The 15,637-nt window shown below is 50.3% G+C and overlaps 1 protein-coding gene across 2 annotated transcripts in view; it reads left to right on the forward strand.

The window, feature by feature from the left end:
* The first annotated feature begins 2,069 nt into the window (after positions 1-2,069).
* RIPOR2 (RHO family interacting cell polarization regulator 2) overlaps positions 2,070-15,637 on the forward strand; it is a 70,232-nt gene continuing 56,664 nt past the window's right edge. The window contains exon 1 of one of the 2 annotated variants that reach the window (XM_009641475.2): positions 2,070-2,340. In XM_009641475.2, the coding sequence (XP_009639770.2) occupies positions 2,277-2,340 (64 nt within the window). In that variant the 5' untranslated portion in view covers positions 2,070-2,276. The remainder of the gene's footprint in view (positions 2,341-15,637) is intronic. The other variant, XM_035896922.1, reaches the window with a different exon arrangement.

The following is a 15,637-nucleotide window of genomic DNA, read 5'->3' on the forward strand; positions in this document are numbered from 1 at the left end:
GCCCCTGGGTGCACTTTAGGAGGCAGCATCCAGAGAGGTGCTGGCCCCCTGCGTCAGCCTCCCCTCCCTCCAGATTGATGTTTTTCCTCTGCAGCTTTCACGTCTCCATCTTGTTATTCCTCTTCTCACACCTCGCCCCTTTTTCTCACTGATGCCCTCTTCTTCTCTGTTTCCCTCATCACCCTGCAATGGTGTTTCTCCCTTTTTACCAGTCTTATCTACTCGCCACCGTGGTGGGAGCGCCTTCCAGAGGCAGAGGGACTCTTCCTTTGAGTGCAATAAGGGTGCAGTTGCCCCCAAATCAGAGATGGTCCTTGCCTGAAGAAATCACTTCAAATGAGCAGGGCAAGAAAAAGGGTGAGGGGGGAAGTCTAGAAAGGAGAAGTGACTTCCCCAAGCCTGTCCAGCAGGGCCAGAAACAAGTCCTCTCTTTTACACTTTGGCCAAACCATCATCTTTGCTCTGTGGGGACCTAAGCAAGTGTAATTTTAAAGGAAAGCGAAGCAAAAGAGGTACCTCCTAGGAATGGAGTTCCTCAAGGAGTCTTGCTGCTGCAGCAGAGGACCAACCAGGCAGCCAAGCCCCACTGCCCCACCAAAAACCAGTCCTAGGAGTCTCTTGGCTTCGGCCACATCCACCTAGGAAAACACAGCTTCCCAGCCCCAGCAAGGCAGCGGCCCCCAGGTTGCACAGCTGAGCTGCCCAATGTGATAGCAAGGGAGAGGCACCAGCTCCCCGGGATGCAGTGCCACTTCCCGGGGAGCAGGAGGCACCTTACCCTGCACCCAGGGGAAGGCTGTGCTTGAGCTGGAAAGGGGATTTTTCAGCTTCCTGCCATGACCAAAGTGCTGCCACGGGATTTGCTACAGGAGCTAATGAACGTGGCTCTAAGGCCTGGGCTGGGGTTAGGTCAGGCGCTCCAAAAGTACCTGTCACGTCTTCTGTCTTGTCTTCTCCATCTGGACTAGTTCAAGTTGTGCAGTGCCTAGGAGACCAGCTGTCTCCACTTTCAGCCCCACAGAAATCCACTGGTAGAGCTTCATAAAAAAAGCCATAATAATTAGAGATGAGCTCATTATATCTGCTTGTGACTCATCCACTGGAAGCTCTAGCGAACACCGCTGCTCTGCTGGGAGTCTCGCTTTCAAGGGTGTGCCGACAGATGCAAGTACTAGACTGAGTAATCAAAACTCGGTACAGGTTTACAGTTATTACACCCTAATTTCTGATAGCAGAGATGTGGGGGACTACTGGTGTTAGGCCCCACACCTGTACATGCACATGAGTATATCACCCGCGTGGTCCAATGAGGTCAGCAGGACTATGCAAGGCTCAGACATTACCTGAAGCCCAAATGTATTTTTGTGCAAGTCGAGAGTAAGTTAGTCTGTAGGCATGGTCCTCTCATAAACTGAGAGACCTGGCAGGACGGAGTCAACTTGCTTTTATCAAATTCAGAAAAATTGCAGCCACAGAAGGGACTGGTGTGATGCAGAATTAGCAGTGACAGGGATACTGAAATAATATGCCTATTATTGACAGAAAGCAAGTTTTACTTTGATGTTCTTACATTGTTCTCCTGATCATCAGGCAGGTACTTCGGTTTGGTGATGCACCAAAGATGGTGGCTGGGGAAAGCCTAACTGCAAAAATCACGTCTCCACTAGTGCATCTGCCCGTGAGGTAACTGGTGTCACCTATGGCTTTCCAGCTTGTCCACATGTCCGCTCTCAGGGGTCACCCCAGCATGGGTGAAAACATGCTGTCCTGCTAAGTAAAAAAATAACATCCTGAGAACGCATGGCACTGAAGAGAGCCTGGGGTGGGGGGGTTACGCTGGTCAAACTGCTCCTGGGGCGAAAGCTAATTGCTCTGCAGGCCGAGCAGGGCGAGTTGTTCCCCGGCTCTACCTCTGCCACCAGAAAGGATTCACATTCATATGCAAAACCCCTACACCCCGGGCTGGCAGGGCTGCCACTGCGCGCAGCGTGCGAGGCGAGAGGGCAGGGTGCGTTTTGAGCCCGTCCTGCCCGCCTCTGCTCTCAAAATCAACTTCTCTCTCGGCAGTAAGGACACCACCTCAAAACTCATCTCACAGGCTGTCCGTAAAAACAAGAAGTGGTAATCAGATGAATGAGACTATTTTCGCAAGTGCAGATGCGGAAGCTATTACCACCAAAATGTTTAGGAAACCGGTGAAAGGAAATAGTCGAGCTGTAGCGTAGGAACCAGTTCAAGCACTCGGCTCTGGCTGCTCCCCGAGCTGTGTCCTCGCCATGATGCAGCACGCCCAAGAAGATCCGACTGCACCCGGAGAAGAAGATGATGCCTTTGGGGAAGGTAAAGTCATCTTTTATTAAACTAATCCTTCTCCTACTCAGACTAGAGACCGGCTTCTAGCTTGGGTGGTATTTCTTGGGTGAATCTGAAGTTGCCTACAGGCTCCAAGGTCACAGGGTGACCAGACTTTCTTTTTCTCCTAAGAGAATGGAGAACAAAAGCACTCCAGATACAATAAAAATAACTTTCACACTGGGTCAGCAGCTTGCTTCCTCAGCAAGGAGGTTACTGCAGAACAAGAAAACTGGGGGGACGACCGTGTTTTCTACAGTGGCTGCACTATGCAAAGCGTTGGGCATTGAATGCCGCAGGTGCAGCTGTCGTTAAAGTAGTAGAGGCGCTTTGCAGGGGCTAAAGGTGACTCGCTGCTTAAATTATCTGAGCAAAATTAGCTGCCTCCTCCCCGACTGCCACAACCCAGGGCACAGAGGCAGGGCCGTAGCTTCCTATCCCTAAAACTTTCTGCTGGAGCTTGATTCCTCACTGCTTGCACCCTGTGCCGCTGTTTACACGTGTACCGAGAGCTACCCAGTCAAAATAGTGGAGAGGCAGATGAGACGACCCAGGGGAGAAGGAAGAAGAATCTGGCCCATGGTGTCTAATTTCTGCCGTCGCTCACTGCTCCCCTTTGCACTTGAGCTGGGGCCGGGGGGAGAACTTGCTCATGCAAATCTTCTCCCGGCCCCCAGCTCTCCGCAGTTTCCAAGGGAGTTGAAGGCACAAAGAGCTGCCTGGATCCGCTCCAAAGACCGTGAACCTTTAAACTCACTTTCAGCACAGCTTCAGCAAACCTCATTTAAACAAAGCTCAGCTGCGGTTGGTATGGAAAACTTAGCAGTGAATAGCGCCAAATCAAGTTATCTGAGCCTCAGTGAAAGGCATCAACGCAGGAAAGAAAGCAGCTTCAGTGGTGTACTGTCTGTATTCAAATGCATTTCTCACGCACATATGCCCCCAGTCCTCACCCTGTGTCCCAGACCGGACTCAGAAGGGCAATGGATTTGCAGAAAGGCGAGGTCAGAGCATTTGCGTTCAGGAAAAAAACCTGATAGTCCAGGGAAGACGCGATGCCACTGGGCAAATGACCTGGCACTGGAAGTCCCCTGTTGTGTTCCTGCATCCTGCCCTCACACAGGTGGATGCTGCTTCTCAGGATAACTGACTCCATATGGACATTTTTGAGTGCTCTTCAGAGCCAGTGGGATTTAGGCTTCCTTGCTCTTTCCGAACCCTCTGGCCTGAGCTCTTAATCAGAAATGTAGGAGGGAAGGAGAGGAACATGCGCAGGTTATTCAGTGTTTATATTGCATTATCTGAAGGGAAAGATACAGTGCTTAAGAAATCCATTCCAGGCTCTCAGCTAAGTTGTTTCTGGCAGGGCTGATCCAGCAACAGCTCGAGGAGGCTGGCTTTTCAAAGGCAGGAACATTTTAAAAACCTCTCCATGACCCTGCTTGGAGCAGGAGGTTGGACTAGATGGCCTCCTAAGGTCCCTTCCTGCCCAAGTTACCCAATGAGTTGGTGACAGCCTCTTCATTTCATCTGCATGTAACTGGGAACGAATCCACCCCAGCTGCTCTCTCAGTCAGAGGGTCTGTGGGCTCCCAAACCTGCCAGCTGGAAGGCCCAAACAACATAGGCACAGTGCTAGCCTTCCCCTTCAGCCCCCCTCTCCTCTCTCTTGAACAGGTTAGCAGGGAAACATTAACTTTTCGGCTGCTATTTCCGGAGCAGTGTTGACCCTGGACAGCCCTGCGTGCTCCCCGGGGCTGGGTGGGATGCAAGCGGGGAGGAGCAGTGCCGGTTTTAGTCACAGGGCAGCTCCTACCCCGCTCACGCTGCAGAGACGTAGGTGCCAGCCAAAACTTAGTTGCAGATTTTCAGGCCAGATGGAGACGTTTGTCAGGTGCTGCACTCCAACTCCCAGCTCAGCACAGACCACAGCTCTTAGGGTGTGGGCTTTTTTGGGGTTTGTTTTCCACATCCGGCTTGATTTGGAAAGCTGTGATGGCAGATCTCCCATCCACCTTTTTAACTTGTCCCAATGGCTAGCTACTGTCGCGGTTAAAGACAGCTGCATCTTACTTCTTCTAGTGTTGATTTGTCTAGGGGGTTTTTTTGAGTTCGTTGCCCTCTTGTCCAGGAGAGCAAAGAACTCACTATTGCTTTTATATATATGTGTATATATGTCTCATATAACTATCCACAGACTGTATTCAGACTGCTTTTACCCTTTGCCAAGATGACTCTTATCAATGACTTTTTCTTTTTGAAATGGGAATTTTAATCTTTTAAGCATTTTCATGGTTCTTCTGGGGACCATCCCCTTGGAGATGTGGACGCCAGCGTGGAGCCCACCACTCCAAAACTGTTACATCAGGAACAAATCCAGAAGCTATATGATCTGTTCACTCATACTTTATAAATATATATATACCTATATAAGGATCAGGTCAGGGATCAGCTAATATGTACAATGACTGCTTGAGTCCTTTTGGGTCCCAGCATCACATGAGGGTCTCCTCTTCATTGGGTTTTCCTCTATGATCCTAAAGTCTTTCAGCAACAAAACTTCTCAGAGCAGGGTCAACACTATCCCATAACTATGGCCTATCATCTCCTTTGCTCCCAGCTATGCCCATACTAAAACCAGATAAATCAGCTCGCTTTCTCAAGTAGCCTGTTCACAGAGTGATTTACCACTTCCCCAGACATGGTGCCATCTGCATATTCAGTCAGTCACTATTTAAGGTTCCCTTTCAGGTCAATGACATAAAAATGAGTTAAACCCCATAGCGACGGAACCAATCTGTGCAGGTCCTCACTAGAAACCGCCTGATGATTCCTCAGCTGGGTTACAGCTGTCATTTGAACTCAGTTTGGACTCATTCAGCATGTCCCAAATTGATCTACTGCACTTCAAGTTTCTTAGTCAAGTTCTCATGCAGTACCAAGTCTCATTTCTTACAAAAGTCCAAGTACAATATCAACACAATTATTTTCTATAAAACCCGCTGATTATATCCCATCTCCTTTAATTTTGCTTATACGACATCAGTTATTCTGTAACGAGGCCAGGACGGCTGCCAGGCTCCCTGAAAATCCTCTGGTGTTTCAAGTTTTTGAAAAAATCAGCAATCCAGTTGATTTGAAAAAAAAAAACCAGTTCCTTGGATAGCTCTTTTCAAAGCTATAGTTTAAAATCCCCCTTTGGGAAAGGTAAAGGGAAAAAATATTTTCCCATTGATACGGACCATAAGCTGGCACTGATATTGTCCCACATGCAAACAAAAACATTTGTTGAAAACTTCAGTTTTCTGCACCATTATTGATAATTCCACCATTTTCATCTACTTACGCTCCAATAGCATCGTTTTTCCTTATTGTGCATTGAAAACCCAAGTCACAGCGCTGGGTGTGACAAGCTATAGTATACTTATCTTCACAAAAAACCTGGGCTGGCCCTTGCAATAGCTATTCAAAGCCTGAAAACGTTCATCCCCAGAGAAAATCGGTTAATACATTTTCTTGTTTTCTATGTAAACAACCTTGCACTCGCATTGCACTATCATCTCCTTCAAAGGACCTGCGGAGACTTTGTGAATGGCTGCGCCTGGGTTCAGGGAAGGGCGTCTCCCTCTCCCCTGCAACGCGGCCGTCCTTTAACAGGGCACAGCTGCAGTATGCAAAAGTTTAGGGAAGGAACGATTTTAGCCTCTTGAAAGTACAGGCAGTGATATGTGTTTCGTTTCTTTTATGGCCTTACTCACTATGGTAATCCGAGGCACGTGACTTCAGTTAGTCTTACACCTTTGTTAAGTCCAAACACCTACTTCAGGGAAAATGCTTTTTCATTTTTAGTGACTCTAAGTGCCTGAGATTCTGATGTTGTTTCATTAAAAAGAAATCGCCTCCACTAGCACAAGGCTTCCCCTCATCGCTGCAGCCAAACAGGCGTGGGTTTTCCTTGGGTGTGCCTAAGCTGAGGAGCCAGGAAGGCTCCTGTGGCTCCCAGGCCTGGGGAGGGAGAGAGATTTGGGGACAACTCAGCTCTCTTGGCAGACGCAGGCTTCCCCCGGCAGGAGAGCTGAGCGCTCACACGGAGGCACGATACTGCTGCCCCGGCACAGCCTTGGACCGGGGCCAGGGGCTTGGCAGAGCAGGAGCTCCTACATCAATGCAGAAGCATCCACGCACAGACTTTGCAAGCACTCAGCAAACACAGCAAGTGTACGGGTCCGGGCATTTCATTAGCAGTGGTCAACATAACCAAACTGAGAATGCACAGGAGAGATAGAAATTTAGAGTGAGATTCATTGCAGACCTCTTCATGCAGCTGCTCCACGCCAACCTCTCCTCCCATTTCCACCTCCCATCTCCCACATGTGCCCTCTGGTTGTACCTGCGGTAACCATGATCGGCCTCTCAGGCCAGAGCCGACACAAAATCCTGTCTGTGTTTCCAAAGTATGGGGAAAAAACGCAAAGCTGTCTTCTTCCATAAGGTTCAGTAAGCACCTGCTCCAGTTCAGGAGAGCAGAGCCCCACTTCAGATGGTGCGCTGCATGGTGTTAGAGTCCCAGGGCCCTCTCCTCGCCCAGGGCCGACAAGCTGCTAGGGCACATGGGCACGCTCCAGCAGCGCTGCCACCCATCAAGGCTCCCAGCAGAACAGTAACTGCATCAAACTTTTAAGGTACACTTCAAAAATGTACCAGATGCCTTTGCGTCATTGTAAAGCCTGCCTGCCCTTTTTAAGAGAGAAAAGAGTTTTAGCTCTGGGGTTTGGGACCAGCTTTGAAGCTTAGCTGAAATGAAAGGTAGCTGCTGTTCATGGTTATGTGCACCGCCTGGTGTATTGTAACATTGCTGCTGATGTTAGAGAAAAATGAGGATAAAGTCTTGGATGTTGACTTAAAGTTGGGACATGCTCTTCATTCAGCAACAACTCGGTTTAAGCAACCTTTCTTCTCCCCTAGAGCAACACAAGACACCATGCTTTCCTCAGGCATACAGCTGCAGTGACTTGTCTGAAAGTCACACGAGGAGACCAACGTCACAGCTAGTCAGTGACCCACTGGACCAGGCTTCTTCCCATGCCATAGCTAGCCAGCCGTTCACCGGCCACCGCCAGCCCCTCTTTGGTGAAAGCCAGCTCATGTATGACCTCTCCCCACAAAGCGCATCAAACCGATGCAACTTGAAGTAAATTATGTCTTCTAAGGATATTCATGTGTAGATTTTGGTATGGTGTTCCAGCAGATGTGTACCTCAGAGATGCCATTTTTCCTATGTTTACACCCCAAAAAGAGTTTGACGTGTCCAGGTTTTCCAGCATATGAGTGCCTAATATCCGTGAAGGCTGTAGCAAAAATGAGTAGCCTTGCAGTGGGAGCTTCTCCTCCCTGACCGCTGGGAGACAACACATTGTTATTCTGAAGAAACATTTACAGGTCCCACCAGCCCTACCTGTCCTTTCAGCTTATAGAATCATAGAATCATAGAATTGTTTAGGTTTGAAAAGACCTTTAAGATAATCAAGTCCGACCATTAACCTAATCCTGCCATACCTCGCGTTCCCGGAGACAGAGAATGCGTGTGCCACGCTCACTGCATCTGGGAGTAAGAGAAGTCCCATCAGTTCATCACCAAGGCAACAGTGCCTGCTTCAGCCAGATAGATAGATCATAGTAAGAGGTGTTTGGCCTGTAAACTCAGACTGGAGCACCTTTCTCCAAGAGGAGACCTACTTAGAGTGCTGGATAAGGGTGGCATGGAAAAGAGGGTGCGCTCCTATGGAGCATTTTTGCTTACATTTTGCTTTTGTTCCTGCTAACTGCTTTGCTCACCTGCTTCTCGCAGCTGCTTCTTTTTGGTTGTGGTCCGTGGGCAGATACAGAGTTATGCAGATGGGCGAGAGAGCTTTTTGTGGTCAGAGGAGGCAGCATGAGGCACCCGTCCCCACCCCGGACGCCTGAACACCCACCCACCCGCAGTGCTCCAGCCCCCCAGCTCTTCCAGCTGTCCTGGGCAGCTGGGGGGCTATTTTTAACGGGGCATCGTGGTCCATAGTTGAAGCAGAAACAATTGAGTCCATGAGGCCTGAAATTAAAAAAAGGCTGAAATGAGAGGCACTTTCTGCTTTGTGTCCCTATTTTTTAATTAAAGATCTTTGATCTTTTTGGTTTTTCCTTCTCTGTGTCTTGAAGGCAACATGTTTGGTTTGTGTTTGTCGACAGTATTACTAGATCACTAATAATAGCAACAGTGAGGGGAAAAAACAGGTCAAATAAACAAGAGGCATTTAACCAGCCCTCAGACAAAAGAGGAAGGCGTGTACACACCAGAGGGAAACCACTGACAAGGTGTGCTTGGGCCACCTTCTAGGCTTTCAAAACAAGTGTCCCACCGAAGGCTGGAGCAAAACTGCCTTCCTCTTGCACCCCTTTTTTCCCCTCCTGTTTTTAGAGAGTGTCTTGTCAAAGCTCTGTGAAACACAAGCTTTTTGTCATCCAGTCCCATCATTAAAGTCACAAAATCAAGGTGGCTCAGCTAGCGTGAGCTGGTGGCATAAACAACTTCAGCCCCTTAACAATTCGAGGCACAGCTCGGCCGCCTCCGAAACCAGCTTCTGCCTGCCTGGATGCTCAGACCAAAGCCTTGCGGTTGGTGCAGCGAGGGTGTGACAGTCACACAACAACTGGCTCAGGAAGTGCAGGGTTGAAAGGTGAGGAGAGAAAACAGTTGGGGAACATGAATTAAAGAGCAAGAGGAGAGTAGGCAAGCACTTGGCAATGTCACAGAGGCACTGAAAAGTCAATGGTGGGATGATTTCCCCAGGGTAGGATTTCTCCTGCATCTCACCATCACTTAACACGAGTGGGGGGTAAGGAGTGTTGTCAGGCCCCACAGAATTTTAAGTCTTGGTCTGGCATTTAAGAGCAGGGAAATGGTTTGAAGAGGGTTGCCACTGTGGCTGCCACCTGAGCAACCCTTCCTCACTCATGAAAATCACAGCTCGACCTGCAGACCTTCTTGCCAAGGAGGGGTGGGGGTGCATTTCCACACCCAAAAAAGATTGGGTGGGGAGGGTACAGGAAAACATTTACTCTGTGGAGAGCCACTGATATGCCTGTGTCTTTGGCAACTGGCTAACAGGTGAAGCAAAACCGCTATGGAAATCCTGAGCACAATAGGCTTAAAGTTGCATAACTTAGCGGGGGCTAACGTTGGCTTACTCTGGTTTAATTGCAAGTAGTCTGGGAACTGGAAAGTTCGGAGACGCCGAGCTTGGAAATGATGCCTAGAGTTCGAATAGCTGGTAAAAGAATGGAAAGACAAAAGGCGAGGTGAAAAGAAAGGAAGCTGTGGAGAGAGAGAATGAGAAAATAAAATGGGATTTTTGGGAAAGTCCCACTGCGACCCAGCCTCTGCCTGAACAAATGGCAGTTGATAGACACATCTGGCTGCACCCAAATTGGGGCAGCTCGAATCATCGCTATTCCAACCTTCTCAGGTAGTCGGGGTCCTAAGTCCTCAGGCTGGCTTCCTCAAATTGCCCTTATAGTCAATAGTGAGTGTGAGTTGTGTGCGTGAGAAGGGAGGGTAGGGGATGGAAACAAGAAGCCCCTACAGGTGCCAGTTCAGAGCATGGAAATGGGGCTCCTTTAATTACCTGCTGGAAGAGCCTGGCTCTCTTCCTGCCCAGAGCAGTCCCCCGCTGCTAGCCTGGCAGCAGTGGGCACAAGCGTGGCTGGTGCCCGCATGGCAGCATGCACATCCGTAGGGCTGGCTGGTCCCCAGGCAGGGCGACAGGAGGCAGATCCACTGCAGGAGCCAGGCAGCCTCATTTTTGTGATAGCGGGTCCCAGCTGGGAAGCCCTGCAGCAACCGCTTACCATTAAAGTGGTGCTCTCCTGGCACTTTGCCTCTGAAGGGGACTCAGCAGCTGGGGTACTGCCTATGCAGGTCCAGGGTTAGGTTCCCACAGTGCACACCGGTGCTTTTAGTTTTGCCCCACTAACTGCTGGGAAAACTGCCTACACCTGCTGGCACCCTGCGGCACCGCTGTCGGGGAGCTCAGCGCCCAGGCTGCCCCTGCAGCATCACTCACCTGACCTGTGCCAGGAGAACGCCTGGCCTTTACTGCCCACGTCGCGGCATCGCATGAGCCTGCCTATAATTCATAACGATCCACCCCACAGAGAAGAAAAGGCACTGAAAATACCCCAGCCCCACAAATACTCAAGCCCACAATCCCCTCCCTGACCCAGGTGAAATGACCGCCCTGGAAATCGAAACCCAAAACTGCCCCAAAAACTCAGGCGAAACTGTCTGAGGCACGCGTCGCATCGCACACAGAGGCTTGCAACTGCTTTTAGTTTTGCCCCACTAACTGCTGGGAAAACTGCCTACACCTGCTGGCACCCTGCGGCACCGCTGTCGGGGTGCTCAGCGCCCAGGCTGCCCCTGCAGCATCACTCACCTGACCTGTGCCAGGAGAACGCCTGGCCTTTACTGCCCACGTCGCGGCATCGCATGAGCCTGCCTATAATTCATAACGATCCACCCCACAGAGAAGAAAAGGCACTGAAAATACCCCAGCCCCACAAATACTCAAGCCCACAATCCCCTCCCTGACCCAGGTGAAATGACCGCCCTGGAAATCGAAACCCAAAACTGCCCCAAAAACTCAGGCGAAACTGTCTGAGGCACGCGTCGCATCGCACACAGAGGCTTGCAACACCTCCCCTTTCATCATGCCAGGCTCCCCCAGGGACCAGCCCTGCCTTCCTGCCCGCCCCACGCCTGGCCCGAGGGGAAGTCACCCGCGGTGAGGAGCTTTTGTGCAAGCGATCCTCAATTCACGCCATGCAATACTCCAGTGAGAAGCCCCCCAGGCTCCTCTGAGGAGCACGCCTATGGTTTGGGAGTGGTGGTGGCCAAGTGGCCATCCAGGAGCTTCCCTGGAGGGGTCCAGGAACTTCCCTAGAGGGTGTCGGAGCCGTCCGTGGCAGCAGAGAGAGGGACAGCCTCTCTGAGGGGCTCGGTGGGATGGCTAAAAGCTTTGTGAATATACTGTCATTACCATAGACATTAAGTTTTCAAGGGCTCCTGCAGGACCCTCTTGGAGATGAGCTTAACATTAGCTCTCTGAGCTTTGTGATTAAGATGCCGGTGGCTAACAGGGCTGCCCAGCATTCAGGCTCCGTGGCATAAATGGAGCTTCATCCACATCCTTCTCACTTGGTGGTAGCTTGGGGCAGCAGCAGAGCTCTGCTGTGAATGTGGATGCGCCCCGCAAGGCACCGTGTTCCTTTTAGCAGGGTGGCTGTGGCTCTGTAGAAGTGCAGTTTGCCAACCAAGAGCTCCCTCTAAGTCTCAGAGTCCGGCTTGCTGGGTTTTCTCACTTGAGAAGGAAAAAGAAAAAGATAGGACAGGGCCCAGGTAATGTCACGGAGCTAACAGAGGTAGCACCGAGCATGTGAGATCTTTTTTCTGTCTCAAATATTACCCCGCCAACCAGAAGTCACTGCAGTTTCTTGGTGGTGGTGGTGTAAAGAGGAGAGAGAGCACAGCCCGCTTCCTCTAGGGATTCCTTGAGTTATGGGGTGGCATCTGGAGAATCTGTCTGGTTTGCAAACTGAGTGATTTGGAGAGTTTGGGTTACATGAGGACGGATGGATCAGGTCATAACGTGCAGCCTTCACACTGAACTGACAGATTTCCTTCTCTTGAAGGAAAGGAGAGATTTTATAGATGCCGATAGATTTGAAGCTAGATAGAGTCCCTGAGGTCCTCCTACAAACACACGCAAGGAGTGCCACGCTAGCAACACTAGCATACATTCAATAAGTGAAGCCCTTTTTTATTGAGAGGGGTGGGAATGCTGAAAAGGGTCCATACAAAAACATTCTCAAAGCAAAATGAAGCCACCCGAGGAGCAGAGCCGTGCAGCACTGCTGAGCTCAGCTCTGGAGCTGGATGGCTATAGCTTGTTGGCTTTTTTTTTTAATTTTCCCACAGGAAAGCAGGCAGCTGGGGAGGTCCCGATCTGCTCTGCCTCCTCTGCCGCTCTGGGGAGCTTCCTGCCCTTTCTATTCCCGATGCCTGTTGTGAGCCAAGGAAGAGTTAGCTTAATCAGCAACACCAGCCACTGATTAGTGCCAAGCTGTTGCCATTAATCACTTCAAAAATCCCTGCGCTGAAAATAGTACCCAGGGTCAGATGTTCAAAAACTGGCGTGGTTTGACTGGTGTCGTTTAGCCTCAGCCACGAAGCCAGGCCACACCCCTAAAGAAACACCATTTCTTTGCTTTACATCACATATCATTTGTGATTTTTTTAATTAATCCACCCACAGCCACCGTGATGTGGCACGAAAAGCTGCTCTTCACCTTCCCTAGAGGAGATGACGGCTGCGAGTGGTCAAACACCTCCAGGTGAAAGGCAGGCTGAACCAACGAGCAACCTGTGTTCCCCCCAAAAGGTGCATAGGGGTACTGGCCTGAGGGGTTGGGTTGCGAGCTTCTCCATGCTGTGGACACCTCCTCTCCTTTGGAATCTCAGTCCAAATATTTGGCAGATGCACTTGGGGCTCCTTATGTTAGAGGCAGCGTGTTCATTGCGCTCCCCCGAATGGCATTTCATGTGCGCTGCACTTGTTTTATATTTGCTATGTTTAAGCTGCAGAAATATGCGCTGATGAGGAAAAGAGGGCTGTGGCGGTGTCTTGGAGGCAGGAAGGGAATGAAAATAATTTCTCAAAGCTGCAATCCTCTGTGCAGAACTGTGGCCCAGGAGAAGGAAAGAGCTTGGGTCGCTGGCTGGGTCCCCCATACTGCTGTCCATCTGGGAATAATTTCAGGGCAGGTCTGGTTTTATACGAGAGTAACTGAGGGTGGAAACTGCTTGGAGCCTTTGTCCCAGAGGACTCATCCTGGGTTTCTATTATGAAACCTCCATGTTAGGAACGTGCAGGGGTACGGGTGTGCAGCACTGCAGGGTTCGTACATGGCACTCAGTTTTGCAACTTCTCTGGCATAATTTGCTCCTTTCCCTCAACCCCAGCCTTTGTGTCCTTCACCTACCTGACCATCGTTTTCCCCAGACCATTCTCTTCATCGCTGCAGCTCCTCCCCTTCTTGCCGTGACCTGTGGGAGACAGGAGCCGGAGGAAGGCGGAGGCTGTCTCCACGCTGCTGCTGGAGGGCACAGCAAGGCAACCCAAAGCCCTGGGTGCCCCCGACCCACTCTTTCAGTCATGGACCTAGGACACCTTTGGTGGTTGCTAACATGTCCCACAGTGTCTCACCCCATGTAATAACTCTCCTTCGTGGTCCTTGGTCCTTCCAGGCCAAATGCCTGCTTCACAGCAGGGGGTAGACGAGGATGGAGCTGGCCCAGCCCTGCCTGGGACTGCTAACCAGAGTGTGCTTGGGCATGTACAACGAAAGGCTTTCTCCTCCTCCACACTTCAGAGCTTGCCCAAAATTTGCCTCTCAAGTGCAGGCAAGGTTGCAAGGGGAGTCTGGAGGTGAACATGGGCTGGGTCCCCATTTTAACTGCAGTCTTGATGTACCCAGCAAGTTTCAGCAGCAGGTATTACTGCCTGGTAACATGGGTAGAGATGGAATCAATCCCTAAGAGACCCCCAAACACAGGAGACCCCCTCTGGGAGCTCAGCCCGCTGCTGTGACAGAAGATGAATTTTGTGGCAGGGAGCCAGGTCTGGGCACTTGAGAGCTAAGAAACAGGGAAGAGCCAAAAGATTACTTAAAGATTCAAGAGGATCCCAAAGAGGAAGCTGGGATCAGATCAGCTTTCTGTCTACAGAGCTGAATCCTTTTCTGGAGATGGTCTAACAGGGGCTTCTTGATCTTATATGTATTGGTGGTACTGGGAAAGTCAGCCCCGAGCAGGTGTATCTCACGTGCTGCAGACCCATGGGAAGCACTGCACCCCACTCTCTGCACTCCTCCAGGCAAGGTGGGAGAGAGGGTTTCGAGGCTGTCCAGCAGCAGGACTTCAAGCCAGCCCATTGCCAACAGCATGGAAGAGGTTGTTTGACAGCCACGCTCCCAAAAAGCAGGCTGCCAGTGCCATACCTGTCACTTCAGATCTCTGATCACTACCACAGCTTTGATCATCATGTTGCGTAGCTGACTTCCAGCTGTCCAGGAAAGCAAAATTAAGTTTCCATCAGTTTTTCATACGCCTTAATTAGAAAACAAGGAATGCTTTTCAAAAACAAGAGAGGGGGAAAAAAATAAGGCTAGAGCTGCAGTACTAGACATGCCATCCACACACTTGGCGTGCACTTAAGAGCGGCGCAGCCAGCCCTGGTTGCTAAGCAGTCTGAGAAACTGGAATGTGCTGCTGCCTCCAACCCTCCATGAACATTGCCACCCAAAACCTGCCCTAAAGAGGCATTGGGGGTGGTTTTGAAGTGGGGACATTCTGGGGGAAAAAAAAAATGCAATCTGTGGCTCCTTTGTCCTGCTCCCTAAGTTATATAGGTGAGGGCAGGTAGGGTGTATGCTTGCACATACGCCTCCCAAAGTGAAGTTGCTATCTTCAGATGCTGCCAGAGGCACAGGCCGTCGGTAGGAAATGTTCTTGCTCTGAAGGCAGCTATCTCAGACTGCCACAAATGCAGCAAGGTGGGACAAAAAGGAGATAGAAGAAGGATTACCTATGGAAAGCGTTATCTCTTGCGGTATATTAAAAGCTAAAGGCAACTCCCCTTTCTGTCCCTAGCCCTCTCCCTCCACACCCATAGCTGTTCCTTGGTATATCAAGTGTGTCCTGACCACCGTGTCACAGGGCACAATCATTGCATTAAACTTCGGTCATTCCCAAAGGCCCAGCTGTGTTGAGCATCTGGTCAGAAGTCCCAGAAGTTTGAATCTGTTCCCGAATCACTGCAGAAGATCAGCTTGGGTAACTTTTTCCCACAAATTGCCCCCAGAGCTGCAGATGGAAAACTTTGCAAAAGCAACACCAAGAGAAATGGGGAACTTGAGGGTGGAGCAGCAACAGAGTGATGGGAAGTTAATGGGGGGAAATGGTTGCAGAGTTGTTAGAGGATGTCAGCAGTGAAAAACAAGTGGGTATGAAACTCTTTCAGAAGGAGAGCACGAAGCGTTACAGGATGACAAGCACAAGCCAGATGTACTGGGTGGGCTCAGCTGACAGAGAAGGTATAAATGTCGGAATGGAGCCAACCTGAAGAGCAGCATGGGCAGGGTGTAGTACAGAGGGTAGGAGAGTTGTGGCAACACTTTAATATGCTTAGCT

Source organism: Egretta garzetta, unplaced genomic scaffold, assembly GCF_000687185.1.
Source record: "Egretta garzetta isolate BGI_Z169 unplaced genomic scaffold, ASM68718v1 scaffold126, whole genome shotgun sequence".
NCBI classification, from domain to species: Eukaryota; Metazoa; Chordata; class Aves; order Pelecaniformes; family Ardeidae; genus Egretta; species Egretta garzetta.